This window comes from Sphaerodactylus townsendi, linkage group LG03, assembly GCF_021028975.2.
Source record: "Sphaerodactylus townsendi isolate TG3544 linkage group LG03, MPM_Stown_v2.3, whole genome shotgun sequence".
Lineage (NCBI taxonomy): Eukaryota > Metazoa > Chordata > Lepidosauria > Squamata > Sphaerodactylidae > Sphaerodactylus > Sphaerodactylus townsendi.
In genome coordinates, this window is record NC_059427.1 from 66685991 (window position 1) to 66703446 (window position 17456).

At 43.7% G+C, this 17456-nt stretch overlaps 1 protein-coding gene across 2 annotated transcripts; it reads right to left on the reverse strand.

The window, feature by feature from the left end:
• Positions 1-4303: 4303 nt before the first annotated feature.
• GPR62 (G protein-coupled receptor 62) lies at positions 4304-16474 on the reverse strand. 2 transcript variants are annotated; one of them, XM_048491767.1, is made up of 2 exons: positions 15657-16474; positions 4304-7915 (listed from the first exon to the last, which is right to left on the reverse strand). In XM_048491767.1, exon 2 carries the CDS (start codon positions 7802-7804, stop codon positions 6578-6580), a length of 1227 nt encoding a protein of 408 aa, XP_048347724.1. In that variant the 5' UTR covers positions 7805-7915; positions 15657-16474; the 3' UTR covers positions 4304-6577. The 2 variants fall into 2 exon arrangements, with proteins under 2 accessions (XP_048347724.1, XP_048347725.1); XM_048491768.1 differs by lacking the exon at positions 15657-16474 and adding an exon at positions 11332-11364.
• Positions 16475-17456: the final 982 nt, after the last annotated feature.

The following is a 17456-nucleotide window of genomic DNA, read 5'->3' on the forward strand; positions in this document are numbered from 1 at the left end:
AAATCTAAAAAAAATAAAAAGCAAAAAAGCAAAAGCTGGTCCAAGCACTGGTCTGGTAGGTAGACTTTATACTTGTCGGGAAGTGGAAACGAGTATTGAATTTACCCAAGGGAAATTTGCTTGTCCCTATCTGTTGCTGTTCTGTTCTGCAGTGGGTGAAGACTTTTTTTCCATTTGGCATTCCCTCTGTAATTCTCCTTCCTAACCAGTGTTTTAATTGCTGTCAATGTCTTTTAAATTGTTTTAATGATATGTGTATTTGGGGGGGGGGGGCTGGTTTTTAATGGTTTTAGAATGTGCTTTTATCATGTATATTTTAAATGGCTTGGGAGAATTTAAAATAAAACCTTGGTGGCCTTGGGAGGACAAACAGGCAGGATATAAATTGCAAATGAATACAACAAATTGCAAAGATAGGAATGAAAATGCATACATGCCCAGTCACACAGAACCTTCTAGGGACAGTGAGTAGAAAGGGACAGAGTGTTATTTTTTAAATTATATCCTGTGCCTTCAGCAAGCTGTAGTTCTCTGGCAGAATTCTCTTTACACCTAGTTTTTTCCTTGGCTGTGAGGATCCTCAATGTAAGGGCACCAGCAGCTGTCATTTTAGTTTCTTCTGCACAGTTCTGATAAGATGTCTAATAGATCAGAGATATAAAGGACTGTGTTGTCTAACCTCTTTTTTATGTTAATAAAGGAAGGACTGAAATCACTGTGATTTAAACATAGTGTACATTCCCAACTGAGTACCCTGTCCTTTGTTACCTAACTTTCACAGTCAAAGAATGGGGTCAGGGTTCAACTAAAAAAATAATTCAGTCAATATTTTGAGCTTAATGTTAAAAAGTTGGAAGTTAATTTTTGCTTGTTTTTTCTTCTGTCAAATGCTTCTTACAGATGTTAGAGTTCTTGTTTTAAAGGTTCAGAGGAAAGTACTGTGCGGGGATAAAGGGGCCTATTAAACAGGGGGGAATCTACAGTGGTATATGATATAAAACACAATTTTACTTATTTGCTTCTCTTAAGGCCAACCCAAGAGCCCCCAAACAAAATCCCATCAGGAGCTGCTCTGTCATTAGAATGGCCAAGAGGCTGTAACTATTTCCAGTGTTTCCAAAGCCCCTGACAAGGCTGGTTAACAGGTCTTCTCAAACTGAGACAGAGGATGACCTAATATTTCTCTCCCATAACCTCAATCTTCACTCTAGCAATTGGAGGAAAGCCAAAGGGAACCATCACATGGGAACTTTAGAACCAATTCAGCTCTGTTTATGAGCAATTAGTTACACACAATATCCTTCTTAATAGAAATGAATACCCAGTGAAGCAACTAAACAGGTCAACAAGATAAGGGTTAATGCTGTCATGTCAGTGAGGATGCATGCATAAGCCGCCTTCTACACATAGGTCTTCCAGCTGGATTGGTACAACTATGCTTCTTAAATAAAGAAATCCCCAACAGTGCTTAGAGCTGGGGTGCTGTGTGGTTTCCGGGCTGTATGGCTGTGTTCTAGCAGCATTCTCTAGAATGCTAGAGCCCGGAAACCATGCAGCACCCCAGTGATTCCGGCCATGAAAACCCTCAACAATACAGTGCTTAGAGCATTTCTACTCTTCCCTTCTATTAACAGAATGCTGTCAAAATCATCAGAATTTGAAAAATTGCTGGGATCTTTTGTTCTTTTTTGAATTACACATGGAGAAACCCATTGCCGAATCACAGTTCATATTCAGCATGGATTCTTTTCATGAAGAACCATTTCTTCTTTATGTCACAGTAGTGTGCCTAGAGCTGAATCCTATTCATGTTTACTCAGAAGCCAGCTGGGCAACAAATACAATCTTAGCCACTGACTGAGACAGGATCCCAAAATTAATTGCTGGTTTGAAACTCAGCAGAACTCGACCAAGCCATACCATTCTGCTATTTTTATTACAGCTTATATTTTGCTGGACTCTTCAGCATGCCCCTGAAATAAATTGACTTGCCCCTTCCAGCTGAGTAAGTTCCAAGTAATGCTCTGGCACAACAATTCTCCATCTTACTCTGACAGCCTGCATTTGTCACATCAAGCCAATCAAAAGGTCACTTTCACTTTAGATTAAGGCTGAGTCCCCGGAATAGCCTTTAGGCAGGCAGGTACCGTCCACCGCTGCCTACTGCTGTGAGTTGGCTCCGCAATCACAGCTTTGCCCAGCTATTTCATCTGCAGATACACTGAGGTCACAACACGCCAAGTAATATAGCTTCAGAGGACCAATAGCTCTGCTCGGTTGGAATTAATTGGTTCTCTTTCTGCCTCAGTGGGAAAACAAGACTTGCAAAATGACTTCTTTATTACTCTCCCCACTTTTAATGGCCTCGTCCCAGGATTATACTCAACAATAAAGGAAACACTCTTCCTCACAGAAACCATCAGTGACAACCTGCCACTCACCCACTATTAAGAATACGGACAAACCTCTATCTATGCAATTGCCTGACTCTAAGCCACATCAGAGCCAGGTCTGGGCCTATTAACACCACATGCTCAACCTGGTTTTGAAAGCATTCTCTCTTTCCAGAGAATCCTGGGAACTGTAGTTCTGAAGGAGGCAAAAAAAATTCTTAAGCCCTCACAGGTCTGGCTGTATAACGAGGCAGAGTGAGGCATGGCCTCTGATGGCAAGGTCATGGAAGGTGGATTCACTGCTACCCTTGCCTCTCCCTCACTGTACCTGTCCCTATGCCAGAGCAGCTAACGCTTCTTTTCTTCTCTCTCTTTCAGGCGCCTTTAAACATAGTGCAGGCCAGTATGGTTTCCCAAATTCTTATGAGAGAAATCTGAAGAGTTTGGGCATATATAGCTTAATGTTCTGTATTTAAAGTTGCCTGGGGAATGAGGAAGGAAGGATTGTAACTTGTTTAACTCAGAGAAGGCAGAAACCTCAGGCAGCACTCCTTGTCAAGCGGCCCAATTTTTAAACAAACGTCACTTCCCATAGTTCTTTGGGGCAATCTGTAACAATATATAACCATATCCATTTGTGTTATAGTCACAGTCACAAATTCTGCCAATGTGCAGAATGTGACGAAAAGTGTGCAGTGTGCCAAAAAGGGAGCTTTTCTCTACCCTTCATCCAGATGAAGTGTAGTCTAATCTGCTATTCAATTTATGGTCCCACTCAGTTAGCTAGCAGGCCAGCATGGATTCCATTGAAAGCTTGCATTATGTTATATTTATATTTTGTAAACAAAATATGGGGTGGAGAAAGTGAATGGAAAGAACTTTTACTCGCTGTGCCACAGTATTAAAACTCAGGGACCCCAGGCAGTTGATGAACAAAAGATTCCAAAAGCAAGTACTTGTTCACTTAACAAGTAATTGTGGCATTCATCACCAGTAGACATAGTGATGGCACAAGCCCTGAAGTCTTTGAAAGGGGTGTTAGATAGATTTTATCAATCACTACTAGCCATGGTGTCTAAAGGGAACCTTTATATTCAGAGCCTCCCAATACCACTGTGAGGAGGTAACAGCAGGGAAAGGCTGTTTCTGTATGCTCTGTCCATTGGCTGTCCAGGGCAAGTGGTTGGCCACTGTGTGAAAAAGAATGCTTAGACCAGATGGATTACTGGGATGATCCAGCAGTACTTTTCTTGTATTCTTAACAAAAACCCTATGAGAAAAGCAGCATCGACTGTAAAATGTCTTTCAGCCTCATCCAAATAGCCAGGGGACCAGCGACTGCACTACTCCCAAAGAGGCTTCCCAGTGGAGTGGGAAGGCTTGCAGAGAAAAAGTCTTCTTGCTCTATGGACCTAGATTTATGACACCTATTCCAAACCAACCACTGCCAGCAAAAGATGGCAAAAGGCCAGGGGAGAGCCGCCTTTGACTCCTCTCCCTGCCACACCCCAAGACTGCCCCCACTGCTGCAGAGGCGTAGGGATGCTGTCGCAGCATCCTGCACCATGTCCCACCACTGTGGAGGGCGGCATGTCAGTGTTTTTGCCCCTCTGCCAGGGTAAGCGCTCTGGGGAAGTCAAATCTGCCAGAGTGACCCTGTGCCGCTCCCAAGGGCAGATCCGTGCCCCTCCTTTGAATGGGGTCATTTGTAATCTTTCTCCTTTACTGTGAGCATTCAATTCTCCTCACCGCTGCCCTCATTCAAAATTATTCTTAGATGAAAGATGATAATGAACTTTCCTTATATGTCTCTTGAGAAGTTTTAATGTATACACAAAGATGTCACACATTCTGATCTTTAATGTCCCTTGATAATATAAAAATGCTATATTATTATCAGCCAATTAGTCTGTAGTTACCATACTTTATTTGCTCAGTTTTAACAGTTAGTTCAGATAATGTCATTGGCTACCTGTTACATTCTAGTACTCTCTGTATTTTAAAAACATTTTTGTCACATAAAAAGGACCACCTCTTTCTTCATGCATTCCTCACAGCAGTGTCTCCTGTCAATCTGCTCTTCTTGTGTGGCATGCCCTATATCTCGGCATCTTGTGCTTTTTCAATCATGATTTTTGTATTGCGAAATGGACTTCCAAAGGCACTCTAAAAAGGAACTATCTCCGATGCTCTCTTATAACAAATCTGATGAAGGGAGGCTTGACTCTTTAAAGGTTATGCCCCCAAAGAGAGCCAGCATGGTGCAATGGTTAAGAGCAGTGGACTCTAATCTGGAGAACCAGGTTTGATTCCCCACTATTCCACATGATATGCCGACTCTTATCAGTGAACTGGATTTGTTGCCCTGGTCCTACACATGAAGCCTGCTGGGTGACCTTGGGCTAGTTGCAGTTCCCTCAGTTCTCTCAGAACTCTCTCTGCTTCAGCTTCCTCACAAGATGCCTGTTGTAGGTAGAGGAAGTGAAGGAGTTTGTACACCGTTTTGAGACTCATGGAAGCAAAAAGTAGGGTATAAATTGAAACTCTTCCCTTCTTTGTTGGTCTCTTAAGGTGCTATTGGACTCTAATCTAGCTCTTGTACTGAAGACCAACATGGCTACCTTTTAAACAGTCTTTTCTGAAGTTCTCAAGATTGTTCTTTTTAAATAGGTGACATACCCTTCAAAAGAACACCCACATAGGCATGAACTACTTTTTTTCTGGTGGACAATCAGTGCATTGTTTGTTCCTGTGTCTAGGGCTTGGGGCTTTATATTATATTTTTGAATCATGTTTCTAACTTGTGCTGTTTGGCCTGATGATAACGTATGTAAGCTGCCTTGGGTTAAATAGGATAAGAGATATAAATATTTCAACCAAATACATACTATGTAATGGTTAAGAAAACCTTTGAAAACAGATGATGCCTATGTCAACAGCAAAAGCATCAGTGACTTTTCTTAGGACTATTGTCCATTTAATTTTTCCCTAGCTTCTCCTTCCATCTTAATTCATTACTTCCTGATTTTCTCATAAGCTGAATGTTTATATTTCGCAGTTATAAATCAGTTGTAAATGTCAAATCTTAGAAGGGAGACTTAAATACTATTTTTCAATTTGTAGAAAGTAAAAGCCACTCCTTTTTTCTGCTAAAAAACCCCATCATTTTCTTGCCCTGAGACTAGGAAGTAATTAAATTTGGCTGAACATAAAGGAAGAGAAACGCAACCTTTACTTAAAGAAACTTTCTTCCAAATGACATACAACAGAATCTTGCCCATGAGAGCATATTATTATGAAGAATATTTGTGCTGTATGGAACCCAACTTAGCACTTGCAGCTAAATTCGGGAAAAAAACCCTCTTTCTGCAGTACAGACCCAGCTAGGCTCCTTCCAGACAAAACTATTCTTGCCTGGGGCATATGTAGGTAACATCCAAGCTTCAGAGAACATTACCTCACCTCACCCCTAAGTTGCTGGAGGAATCAAACTTTCCTTGCACTCAAATAGCAGTGTTGACTTGTTGGGAAAATCCAATTTCTTCTTTCAATCACACCTTAGCAGTTAATTGTGGAGGTTGTAGATGTTCACCATAAGCACCTGGATGAATGCCACAAATCTCTATTCCCCTGTCTGTACTGCTCTGATGGGTTTACAGTGCTAAGTCATTTCAAGAGTTTGAGCATTCCTTTCTGGCACTAGAGTATATCTTTTTCCCAAAAAAACATGTAGGGGGGAAACCTGGCTATTCTATTACACAGTGGAAAAAGGCATAACACACATGGTGCTGGCTTGGGACTAACAGTACTGGAGTGTTTATAGTAGCAAGCACTCTGGGGGTTGTCTAGAAAGGTCCTTATTCATAATCCTCTTTCTTCCAAAGTACAGTCTGCAAATCTTTTTAAAAGTGCTGCTGTATACAGCACTGCTCCAGATGTTTGGCTATGGCTGCCTAAAACTAGCTTTGATCTCAGCAGATGGACAATCAGTTAATCACAGAAGGACAATGCATTTTTGTTACATTTACTTCCGTACACATATGAAAAGAAACTACCAACTTCTCCAGTGAAAGAGGTGCGGACAGTTCTTTCAATGCATGGAACATCTTCTCCTTCCTCATAACTTAGAGCCAGGTAGGAAAAGATGTGGATTGTTCTAAAAAGATGTGGAATGTTTTCTTCCCTCAGTTGGTTTCTTCTGGGATTTGGCCTGGAATTCTGAAACCCATTGCAGTGTGGTCCAAAGTGTTCCTGGGGCTGGAATTAATAAAACTGGAACGGGTCTCCACTGTGCAACTGGTCCTCTGCAGGAATTGAAGAAAGTTCTCATGGATGGATCCCTCTGGGCTGGAGACACACAGCTCTTGACTCAGTGGCTTACTGAGGCAATGTCGTCCTAGTTTGGCTAACTCTTCCCTGATCTGGCGGTTCAGTAGCCCATAGAAAAAAGGGTTGATAGCAAAAGAAGAAAAGGCAAGCCAGTTCACAATAATCTCACCATAGCCAGGGTTCACAGAAGGAGAGTTGATGGAACAATGTAGGTGGAAGGAGAAGAATGGCAGCCAGCAACAAAGGAACTGTCCTACAATCAAGACCAGTGTGAGGGCAGCTTTATTCCCCCCAAATAAACGTTCAGGTGACAGCCTGGGAGGCACATTTCTGGTTGTGATGATAGTGACTTGGCTGTGAATGGAGGCTGATCTTTGTCTGGGTGTGGCAGTCCAGGATGGGGCAGGAACATTCTGCAAGGAAGCAATCCGGGCAACTTTGTAGATGCTGCCATAGACTGTGAAGAGGATTAAGGTGGGCAGTATGAAGCACAGAGTGCTGAAGATTATCACAAATATCTTCTTGTGGATTCCTGGGCTCCAATAGACAGTACATTTGCTGGCACTGCTGGCACCATTGTCTTGAGGCCAGCCCACCAGTGCCAAAGCAGCAACCAAGATAGACTTGATCCAAATGAATGCCACAACCGTGAGTCCCAGTCCAGTCGTCATCTTGACTTCATACCGCATGGGATGAACAATGTAGTAATACCTCTCTACACTGATGACGGAGATAGTGAGGATGGAGGCACTGATGAAACAGACATTCAGGAAGATTAATGTTTGGCACTCGGCAATGCTATACAACACTCTGTTGAAGCAGGTGGAGCTGGAGATGATCCCCAGTGGCATGACAAAAATGGCTGACAACAGATCAACTAGGCAGAGATGGCAGACAAAGATGAACTTCCTCAGCAAAGGTGTCTTGAGGATGACAACCATGACGGCTGTGTTGGCAACCAAAGCAATGACACTTAGCATGACCATGAAGAAAATGCCAATGGCCTCCTGGAACTGGGACACCTCCATTGAAAAGAATATATCATGTCCCTGGCTAGAATTAATCTGAGTTCTGTTGAGCATTGTCCCTGAGGTCTACTTCAAAGCAATCAGTGCCTTCTTGGCAGTGTGAACTGCCAGTGGATACTTATACTATTTGTCACAGCCACCATCTTCTTTGGTCATTCTTTCTCCCTGCAGAGGGGAAAAACATCAGTAAAACTTAGAAAGTAAGAAATGCATGGATAGAATGTGCTAGGAGCAAACAGACAAGGTGCCCACAATGCATGTGATTCAAAGTTAACAGAAATCTGGAAATGGTCACTGGGAATACATAGGTTGTGTTGGGAAACATTTCAACCTGACAAATCAATGTTGCAAAATCCAGTTTTCCTTGGCACTGAATTTTGGGCTATTTTCATACAGAAGTAAGTTTTATTTTTGAAAGCGCACATTGCATAGCTTTCTAAATAGTGGCATCCTCCCCTCCCCCATTCCATCCTCAAAACAAGTCTATGAGGTAGGTTACACTGAAAGAGACTGCTAGCTAAAGATCACACAGTAACTTTCATGGTAGATCGGATGCTAAATACACAATACAGTTCTTCTGGGTATGTCTCTAAATCTATCCTGGATCCTGTCAGGCAGGTGTGTTCTGTGAGTTCCCAAATGAAATTTAAATTATCTGGTGTATGGGAGTTTGTTTGGGCTGGGACTTTCACAAACAATGAAAAGGGCTTACAATTTCCCTCCACACCATTTTCCCGACCTGAAATGGTCCAGGGGATCTGATCCTTGCCCTGTTGTGGAAACGTACATGTAGCCCATTGGTACATATTCAGACGCAAGTTTTTCCAACAGGCCTGGAGATCAGTGGGGATGTAAACCCAGGTCTCCCCAGTCATAAGCACTATACTAACTTATGACTGCAAAAGCCCAGTTTTAAAGCAAATAAATGGCCAGAATGTGATGGATGTTATTCTTTGGTTTCAGAGGACAGCTAACACATGCTCAAGAATCATGAGAAAGATTTTATCTTGAAGACAGGCTTGCCATTCAACCTTTGCGTTCTACCTTTGTCTGTTAAATGACCAAATTGAAAAGCACAGCATCATTACATAAGGGGTATTAATGTGTATGGGAAACTCCCAATGTCCTTGTTTGGCCCGTTAGCACTAAATTAAATCTGTAGGGTAGAAGACCTCAAAATGGTAGGGCACAGTGTGGTATGCGTGGCAAACCTTCCACATCGAGAACACCAGGGATGATGCGGAAAGTGGACTTTGCTCTGTTGTCAGCCCTGTCAGGAGCTCAGACAAGACAGGCACAAACATCAGACTGCTGGGCGCAAAATGCAGGTATTAAAGGCATTAGATTAAGCATATCTGTATCAGTACATACAACACAAATACTGACATTCTACTTCCCCTAGGCAATACAGTCCCTTGAACAAAACCTTTGAGTTCCCAAACTCCCCATGATTGTTCTCCACAGTAGCTATCACTACTCTTTGTAGATATAAGTTCCATTAATTTTTGAGGTAAAGCTTTTCAGCTTGTCTCAAGTTCCCTTTTGAGGTTACTAATCTGCATTAACTTTTTGACAGCTGAGTCAAAGAAAGAACCAGTTTTCCGGTCCTCTTTGGGTGGTTGCATGGGGGATCCAGTAATCATCAACCCTGGCATTTGTGGAAGAAGCAGACTTGTCAAATTGGGCGGAATTTGGAACCACAGTTCACCCGACATCATTGAAAGGCGGCAAGATAAGCCAAACAACTTGGAAAATGTGCAAACATAAAGCACAGAAGTCTGTGGTTAACCCTTACTAAAGGCAATGAAAGATAGCTGCTCCTTCCACATTTTGATCCCACCTTAAGCCTCTTACTCTGTGATGGGAAGGAGAGATTTGTCATTGATTTTCACAGTTGCTGGGCCAGCCCCTTTAAGTGCAGAAGAAAGAAAATGAAACCTAACAGGCCTGCATTATGAAATCACTGCTTATGCAATAGCAGAAATTAATCCAGGAGATACTAAGTGAATCACCCTGGACTGACCTTGTCCTCCAAGAGAAGAGAGGGACCTTCTCGGGGTCCAGTATCCTGGGAGCAGAAGGGGTTCTATTCATTCTGCACAGTAACATCCGGTAAGGAAAATGACTTCCTCATTGGTCACTACAGATTTTACTTCCCCAGGCTGAATTCTAGGGACATGCACCGAATTTGGGGGGTGGCAGCGGCTCATTGAGTTCATTACAGATGTTGCTTGGATACTTTAGTATTATTTCCAGAATGGTTAACAGTATTTGAATAAAGCTCAGTTTCCATTTGCTTGAAGCATATTCTCATATGAAACTTTCTTGGTTTTTTGTTTCCCAACAAATTGAGTTGAAATACTCCAAAACTGTACCTTTCTAATGTTGACTCCTCTACTTTGCACAGAAATGAGTGGACAAGCTGTGAGATCATCTCACTCAGATAAATCTGATCCATTTCCCCTTGTTGTCTATGTTGTCTGTGCCTTCCTTTCCGCACTATAAGGGGAAATGTTAGTTTCTACCCTTACATGGATAGCCCAGGCTAGCCCAATCTTGTCAGATCTCAGAAGCTCAGCACAGTTGCCCTTGGTCAGTATTTGGATGGGAAACCACCAAGGAACACCAGGGTCACAATGTTGAGGCAGGCAATGGCAAACCACATCTGAAGTCTTTTGCCTTAGTCCACCAGGTGTCACCTATGACTTGATGGTAAAAAAAAAAAGCCTTTGCTCTGCAAAGCAAAGTTGGTAGCCAATCAATTTGAAATGGACAAGAACAGCATACAAAAGGACCAGCTCCCCATCCCAAGCAGTAAGGCAGCTATTATTGCCTTGCAGACTATGTGAGTAAGGTCTTTGCTGTTGTCTGAGGGTGACAGGCTTGGGGGAGGGTATTGGGGAAGGATGTAGAATCCTATGTCGCACTCCAGCCCAACCCCAAGGAAGTGCAAGGAAAAGATTTGTTGCTATCCTCTGACTAACACCCAACTTCTGGAATGCCCTGGCCAAGCAGCGTTCCCCAGCTTTTACAGGATACGCTAGCGAGCCAACAGTGTGATTGGGGGAAGTGCTGTGCATGGAAACTTCAGTCAGGAACAAATGATGCTGTATTATATGAAGATGAGCTGGGTGTCTGCTTGGTCAGTGTGTCTGTCAGGGGCACATCTGCTAAGTCTATCCCTGTACTCCTTGGGAGGATGTTAGATTAAGGTTTAGGGAAGCAGAAACAGAATGCTTGAGGGCAACAGCGCTGCCAGGAAACAGCCAGATCTAGGCTAGTCAGTACAGAAGTGTTATTCAGATTAGTTATCCTTCTGAAATTAATGAACAAGGTCATGGTCAGTTTGTTTTTGATTAGCTGCAGTCTGAAAGCACGTTTCTAATGTATGCTTCAGATTCATTGATTATGGCATGATGAACATTTTGCCAACTTAATATTAATAGGGGATTGCACCAAAATATACAGACAGGTACAAGTATCTGGACGTAGATACAGCAGGATTGGAGGGAGCATGATTCAGCCTCCTTGCTGAAGCTAAAGGAGAGCTGCATCCAATCAGTGCCTGGAAGGCACATTACCTGAGAAGTAGGGTGTGCTGCCTTGAAGTCTCATGATGGAAGAAAGGCCAGATAGAAATAGATAAAGAAATTCTCCTTTAGAGTGGCTCAGATCCTGGATAGACTGCAATGGGCAAAAAGCGAGGGAAATGAGTTTTGCCGATTCCTCCTCTTGCAGCAGCTTTCAAGCCTCCTGAAATGCTGTTCCTGGAAGATTGAGGACTTTGCAGCAATAGCCTGTGGAAAGCAGTGGTTAAAATCACCACCACAGAAATTCTGTACAGCATCCAAACCACCGTCAGACCATCTACCTAGCATATTTTACTGAGCAGCACTCAAGAGGTCTTTTGCAACACTAACTGGAGGCAACTGGGAGAGCCTGAACCTGGTGCCCTCTATGTGCAAAGCATGTGCTCCACTACTGTCTAATAGTCAACGCACAGGTTTTTAGACATGCATGGAAGCATGCTTGCTTACCTACAGTTATACGCATGTTCTCTTTCCCCATCTAAAATCATCAGCATGCTTCCCTTTTAAACACAGGTTCACAGGAAAAAACACTTTCTGCTGTGCAGAAGAGGCATGAAATGGTGGATGGTCTGATCTACAGGATAATTCTTATTAAAAGCAGGGGGACACTGCCTGTCATTGTCCTCCTCCCTTCCCTAGTAACAGCAATAGATTCCTCCTTAGATTGAGTTGCCTGGGCAACCCCACAGTTGTTGCAAAGGACTCTGGATTATATAGGAACTGCACCCCAGCAACAAAACAGTCCAGCAGCCTCTGCTTGTACTTTAATAGCTAGGCCCACTATACAGTTCTGCATCTTCCCTGGGAATCCCCCTAGAATGAGCACCTGCCCCTTAGAAAGTTATTCCCAATCCCTGGTTGATACTCCATGGACATGGGACTTGGGCTCAAAGGGAAAGGGAAATGAGGAAGAGGGGCAGCATTATGATGGGGCAGAACTGCAGAAGGCAGATGGAAGTGGAAGGACCAAGGTTAACCACTCTTGCTTTAAAACATAATGCTTTGATGGTCACAGGCCCTTTCCCCACTTACCTTAAGCCCCGCGCTACTCAAGGAGAGTAGCGTGGGGTCCCTCGGCACTCCCCACTGAGAGGGGCGGCGACAGCGCAGCTGCCCTGACGCTGCTGCTGTCGCGCCCCTCAGCGCGAGGCATTCCTGGCGCTCTTTCAAAGGGTGCCTTTTGATGACCCCGTGCAGAGCGCGGGGTCGTGGGGACGCCTGGGCGTGCACCAGGGATGCCGCGTGCTGGAGATTGCATGCAGCAACCCTCGGGAAAGGGTAAGTGGAGAAAGGGCCACAGTCACAGGTAGTGGTATGTTTCAAAGGGCCCATTTCATACTTGAGGTCTTCCAAGGGTTCTGATGTAAAAATGAAAGATAATTCTTTTTCTTGTGCATCTGTAGAACAGTAGCTGTTTACCCATGTATTTGAAATGTATTACAGGATCAGGAATTTCTATGTTACTATACATAGAAATTGGCATCTCTAAATCCAAAGGCTCCCAACCACTTGGGAAGGCAGGATAAACTGTAGGGTTGTCTGGAGAAGAAGAAACAGTTTTGGAAAGCTTTCTTCCTTGTGCCTAGCTCCCAGTGTGTGACCTCCACTGATCCCATGTCACCACAACACCAGCCAATGCCAGGCACAGAATAAAGGGAGAATGGTAAAATCTGTGGAGGAACTGGCCTGAGATCATCTTTGTTATTTTAGAACTGGATTTTTCCTTAATGCAGATCCTTGTAACACTTGGGGCTTACCTTGCTATACAAAAAAGTTTAGTACTTTGCTATATGGGGAAATTTGGTACAGTTCAGAAGAGAATTGCTTATCAACATTTTTACATAACATTGAGCATCTTTTCGATGTCAACACTTCCATAGCTCAAGTGCTTCTGTCAGACCACCATCCCCATATATTCCTCTTTCTCTCCGCCACATCTATTTCTAGGCCTCTCAAAAGCATACCTAAGTCCTTGTCCATACTCTTGATCCAATTGTCCTTCCATCACAGTTATATTCCACCCTTTATCCAAAGAGCTGAACTCAGTTAACAAAATACCTCCCACTGTATCAAACCCCCCCCCCTCTTGTGAAGTAGTTAAGGTAAAGAGAGAGAATAACTGGGCCAAGCACATTTCCCTTCCCTCTGCTTCTATAAAGGAGTCATATGGAACAACTCATGCAGCTGGAGTTACTCACAAGGTTCCATTGCTTACACATGCTCACATGCAGCATGGGATTGCCACACTTTAAAGTGTCTCCTGTGTTGCTGACTATGCATACAAAGGAGGCCTTGGAACCACATTACCTGGTACGAGTCCTCCAACAAATAACAGAATGAAATAGTGAAGAACAAGAGCTTTTGTTGACATCGGTGGCATACCTGGAGGGGGGGGGTATGAAGGGGCTCGTGACCCAGGCACCACTCACCTGGGTCACATGGAAGGCACATTTGGCCACCTACTGCTGCCGTTCACTTGCTCACTGCTTGCCAGTGCTGCTCACCCACCCGCTGCTGCCGGCCTCCTGCTAACTCACCTCTTCCGTGACCTCACAACTAGGCCATCTCCTACAGCATGTGGCAGGCAACTAGTTTGCATTGAGCCTTTTCCCTACCAGGCCTTCCTCTCCCGCCCTTTGTGGAACACCAGCAGAGGTGGATCTGGCATCAAGTCCTCTCCTTAAAGGTCTCTTCAATAATATAAGCAGATGTAATAGAAACTACCATGGTTGTGTATACAGTTCTCTCTAATATTCACGAAGCTTTGGTGAACTGCAGCCTTGGTGGACCAATGTGAATTTAAATTCAGACATCTTTTAAGCTTTCTCCCGACTGGTGGTTATAAGGTAAGAAAATGGGGCAAGCAAACTCACATAACCAGCTAAAGTAAAATAACTCTCCAAATCATTTTGGGACAAAGAAAGCAGAACTACTCAACGGAGAGAATGTAAGGAGTATTGAGGAAGCAGGAAAAACATAACTCCAGCAAACTTGAAGTAAGCCAACTAATAATAAAACTGCTTTCATACATGTGTGTGTGTGTGGGGGGGGGGGGTATGTGAGTGTGTAATCTTGAAATCAGTAAGGCTCTTTTCTTCTTGCAGCTGTTCAAGGCGGGTGTTTGCAAAATTTTGCAACTTCTAGCACTTTTCATAGCCTATTTCTAGTAAATAATTTTGTGCCAGTATCACCTTTTATATCAGAAGAACTTTGCTGAATCCAACCAAAGCCTGCCTAATCCATCATTCCGCTCCCCACAATATCCGGCTTGATACTTTTAGGAAGCTCCGAAGCTGAGCATTAAAACATACCGCCCAGAGGAAGGTCCAAATGTTAAAAGAACATCTGAATCTGCTTGTACATGTTGGGGGAAGAAAAGAGGGTTATAATTGACCAGACATACTTGGGACTAATAGTACTGCCAATGCCTTAGAGGCTCACCACAGACCCTACTGGTGGCTACACAAGCATGGGACATGAGCCTTGTCTGCCATCTTCTTCTCCCATGCCCTTGGCCTTGGCAATGCCCCCATGGCCTTGAGGCTCATCTTGGTGGCCTGGTGAGAGAAATTGTTCTGACAGTTTAGCAAAATAGTTTGTCACGTCCCTGTTTTGGCAGACAAGTCAGGTGTTGGCTGCCCCCGAAACAGCCTTTTCCAACATTGTTTGCTACAGTCCTGTCCAGAGTCTAAAACTGTCTAAAACAAAACAGCTGCCCTGGGAGGTGTTTACAGTGGCCAGCAGCAACCATGACCGTAGTCTCCTGGTCAGACAGACCTTCATCTAAAAGAGATGATTGGCCCCCAAGTGCTATTCTTCATTCTTCATTGTGTCCTTTTACTTGACAGAAAGGTTCAGGTTAAGCTAAATTAAAGCTTCATAATTTTCAGCTAATTGAAATTACTGTGTTTTTAGAATGCAAACTCTTTTTTTTAACCAAGCTGAACAGTCCCAGCCTGTCCTCCTCAGTTTGCCTTCATGAGTCAAATTCTCCATCACAGAGTTCACTCCCTTCTTGGCATTCAGTTTAGTGTAAGCTGTCTCTTCCTGAACGAGGCAACCAAATCTCAGCCCAGCATTTCAACCAAAGGTGCACTGGTGCCTTTTAAACAAGAGTTACATTTCTCATTTCCTGCCCTTTCTGGAATGCCACACCCTGATATGTCCAAGAACTGAAACAAGAAGGACATGACTTTGCGTGAACAATTTGGGTCCATTCAACAGAAAGAGGCTGTGCTACTCTTCCTTTGACCTGCAACACCATCCCGTTCATATCAGCAACCCTCCCCTGAAACACCCGCAAATGAGTCACTCACCCAACTCAAGAGCACCAGGGGGTTCTTCCGTGGCCGACAGCTGCTGCCCCAACTGTTTTCTCCTTCTGGTCAGCAAGTTCGTCATAACTTCCCTGCATGGGCAGATTTGCCCCTTCATGCTAACCAAGATAGCCTTAGCAGTGCTCCATGCTTCGATGTGCCTCTTTTTCCCCTGGAGAGCAAGCCAGTGATACCCTCTTGCTTTTGTACCAGCTCCAGAAATAGCAGAGACTATTGTCCTATTTACAATGACCTGCTTTGTTTGTGGAATCAAAGTCCTTTTCCTGCTGTACAGAGAAGAGAGCCTAGGCAGCCATCGCATCCTGAAGCTCATTCAAAATTGAGAGGATGCTGAGATGCATAAAATCCCAGGGAAGGCATTGCCTGTCCTGATGGTACTGTTAGATTCTCCACACCTGGAATGGAGGCTGCTGCTGCAGCAATTGTGGGCTGGTTTCTTCACTGTGGATGGCACAGGCTGTCACATCTGGTCTCTACCCGGCCTTTTAAAGCATTGTCTGTCATTCACGGAGAAAATTCTACTGGGTCCTAAGACACTCCTGTCATGATGCACACCAGATGACCCTGGGTCACTCTGCAATCGAGCCCGGCAGGGGGCCCTGCAAGGATTCTTCTGTACTGGGGAAAAGGCTGGCCTGTTCAGATGGAGCAAGCATTACCTTGGGAGAGAAAAAGATGCAAGATGCAGAGGTCTTTTTTCTCTCTCTTGCAGTGTATGCAGAGCTAAGGCAGCTCCCTGTCAGCTCACCAAGGCCTGCGATGCTAAATGCAGTCTTTCCACCTGGCCAATTTAAAGGAGACGGGCCAGTTTCAATCCAAACATTTCTAGTCAATGATACCGAATCGCTTGCTGAGCTTCAAAGCTGGAAGTTGGCAATTACAAATGAGAATACATTTGCATGAATTAACGCAGCAAAATGTGTGCCGGCTATTTCTCAGCAATGTATTATAGTCTTTGGCTTATAGTAAAACCCCGTTATCATAAGGGGCTCTTTCTACAAATCAGGGAGCTGGTATAGGATCTCTCTTTTGGTGGTAAGTGGAGAGTTCACTTTTTGAGCATGAGGAATCCCTGGTGTAACATAACTACCCCAGTCAATAAGGCACAGGTACAAGTTCAAGAGGATTCACACACACCCATTCTTCATGTGTATATTTCTGAGGAGAATCACATGATCCATAGTATAAAGGTTCCACCACCAATGACCCAAGCTGTGAGCATGTTGCCTTACAAGACGCATATCCAGTTTAAACACTGGTATAGTAGCAGCTTTCTAGTAATGGTCATCAGTCATAAGAATTAATTTGGCCATCCTTGTACAGAGGCAATATCTCTCTTTTACAATATATAATTACAGTTACAGTGGACAAAAAGCGGGGTATGAGCCCTGCTTATGAGCTTTGAGAGGTATTTGACTGACTTGAGTTGGGAAGGGAATGGAAATCTGGACTAGATGGAATTTAAACATGTCCATAGCTACAGGGTGGCTCACAGATACCCCACTGGTCACCCCAATAAACGATGCATAACATAGAATCATAGAAAAGACCACAAGGGCCATCAAGTCCACCACCACCCCTGCAATGCAGGAACATGTTATCAAAGCAACATGGTGGAGGTATGGTACAGTTTAATGAAATTGCTTGTAGAAATTTAATCAGCTGTGAGCTGTGCATGTCAATTGTTCAGAAGTACCACTTCATTTATTTTTCACTGAATTATGATGACTGTCTTTAATGGGACTCAAGACTCACACATTCAAATTTCTGGATATGAAC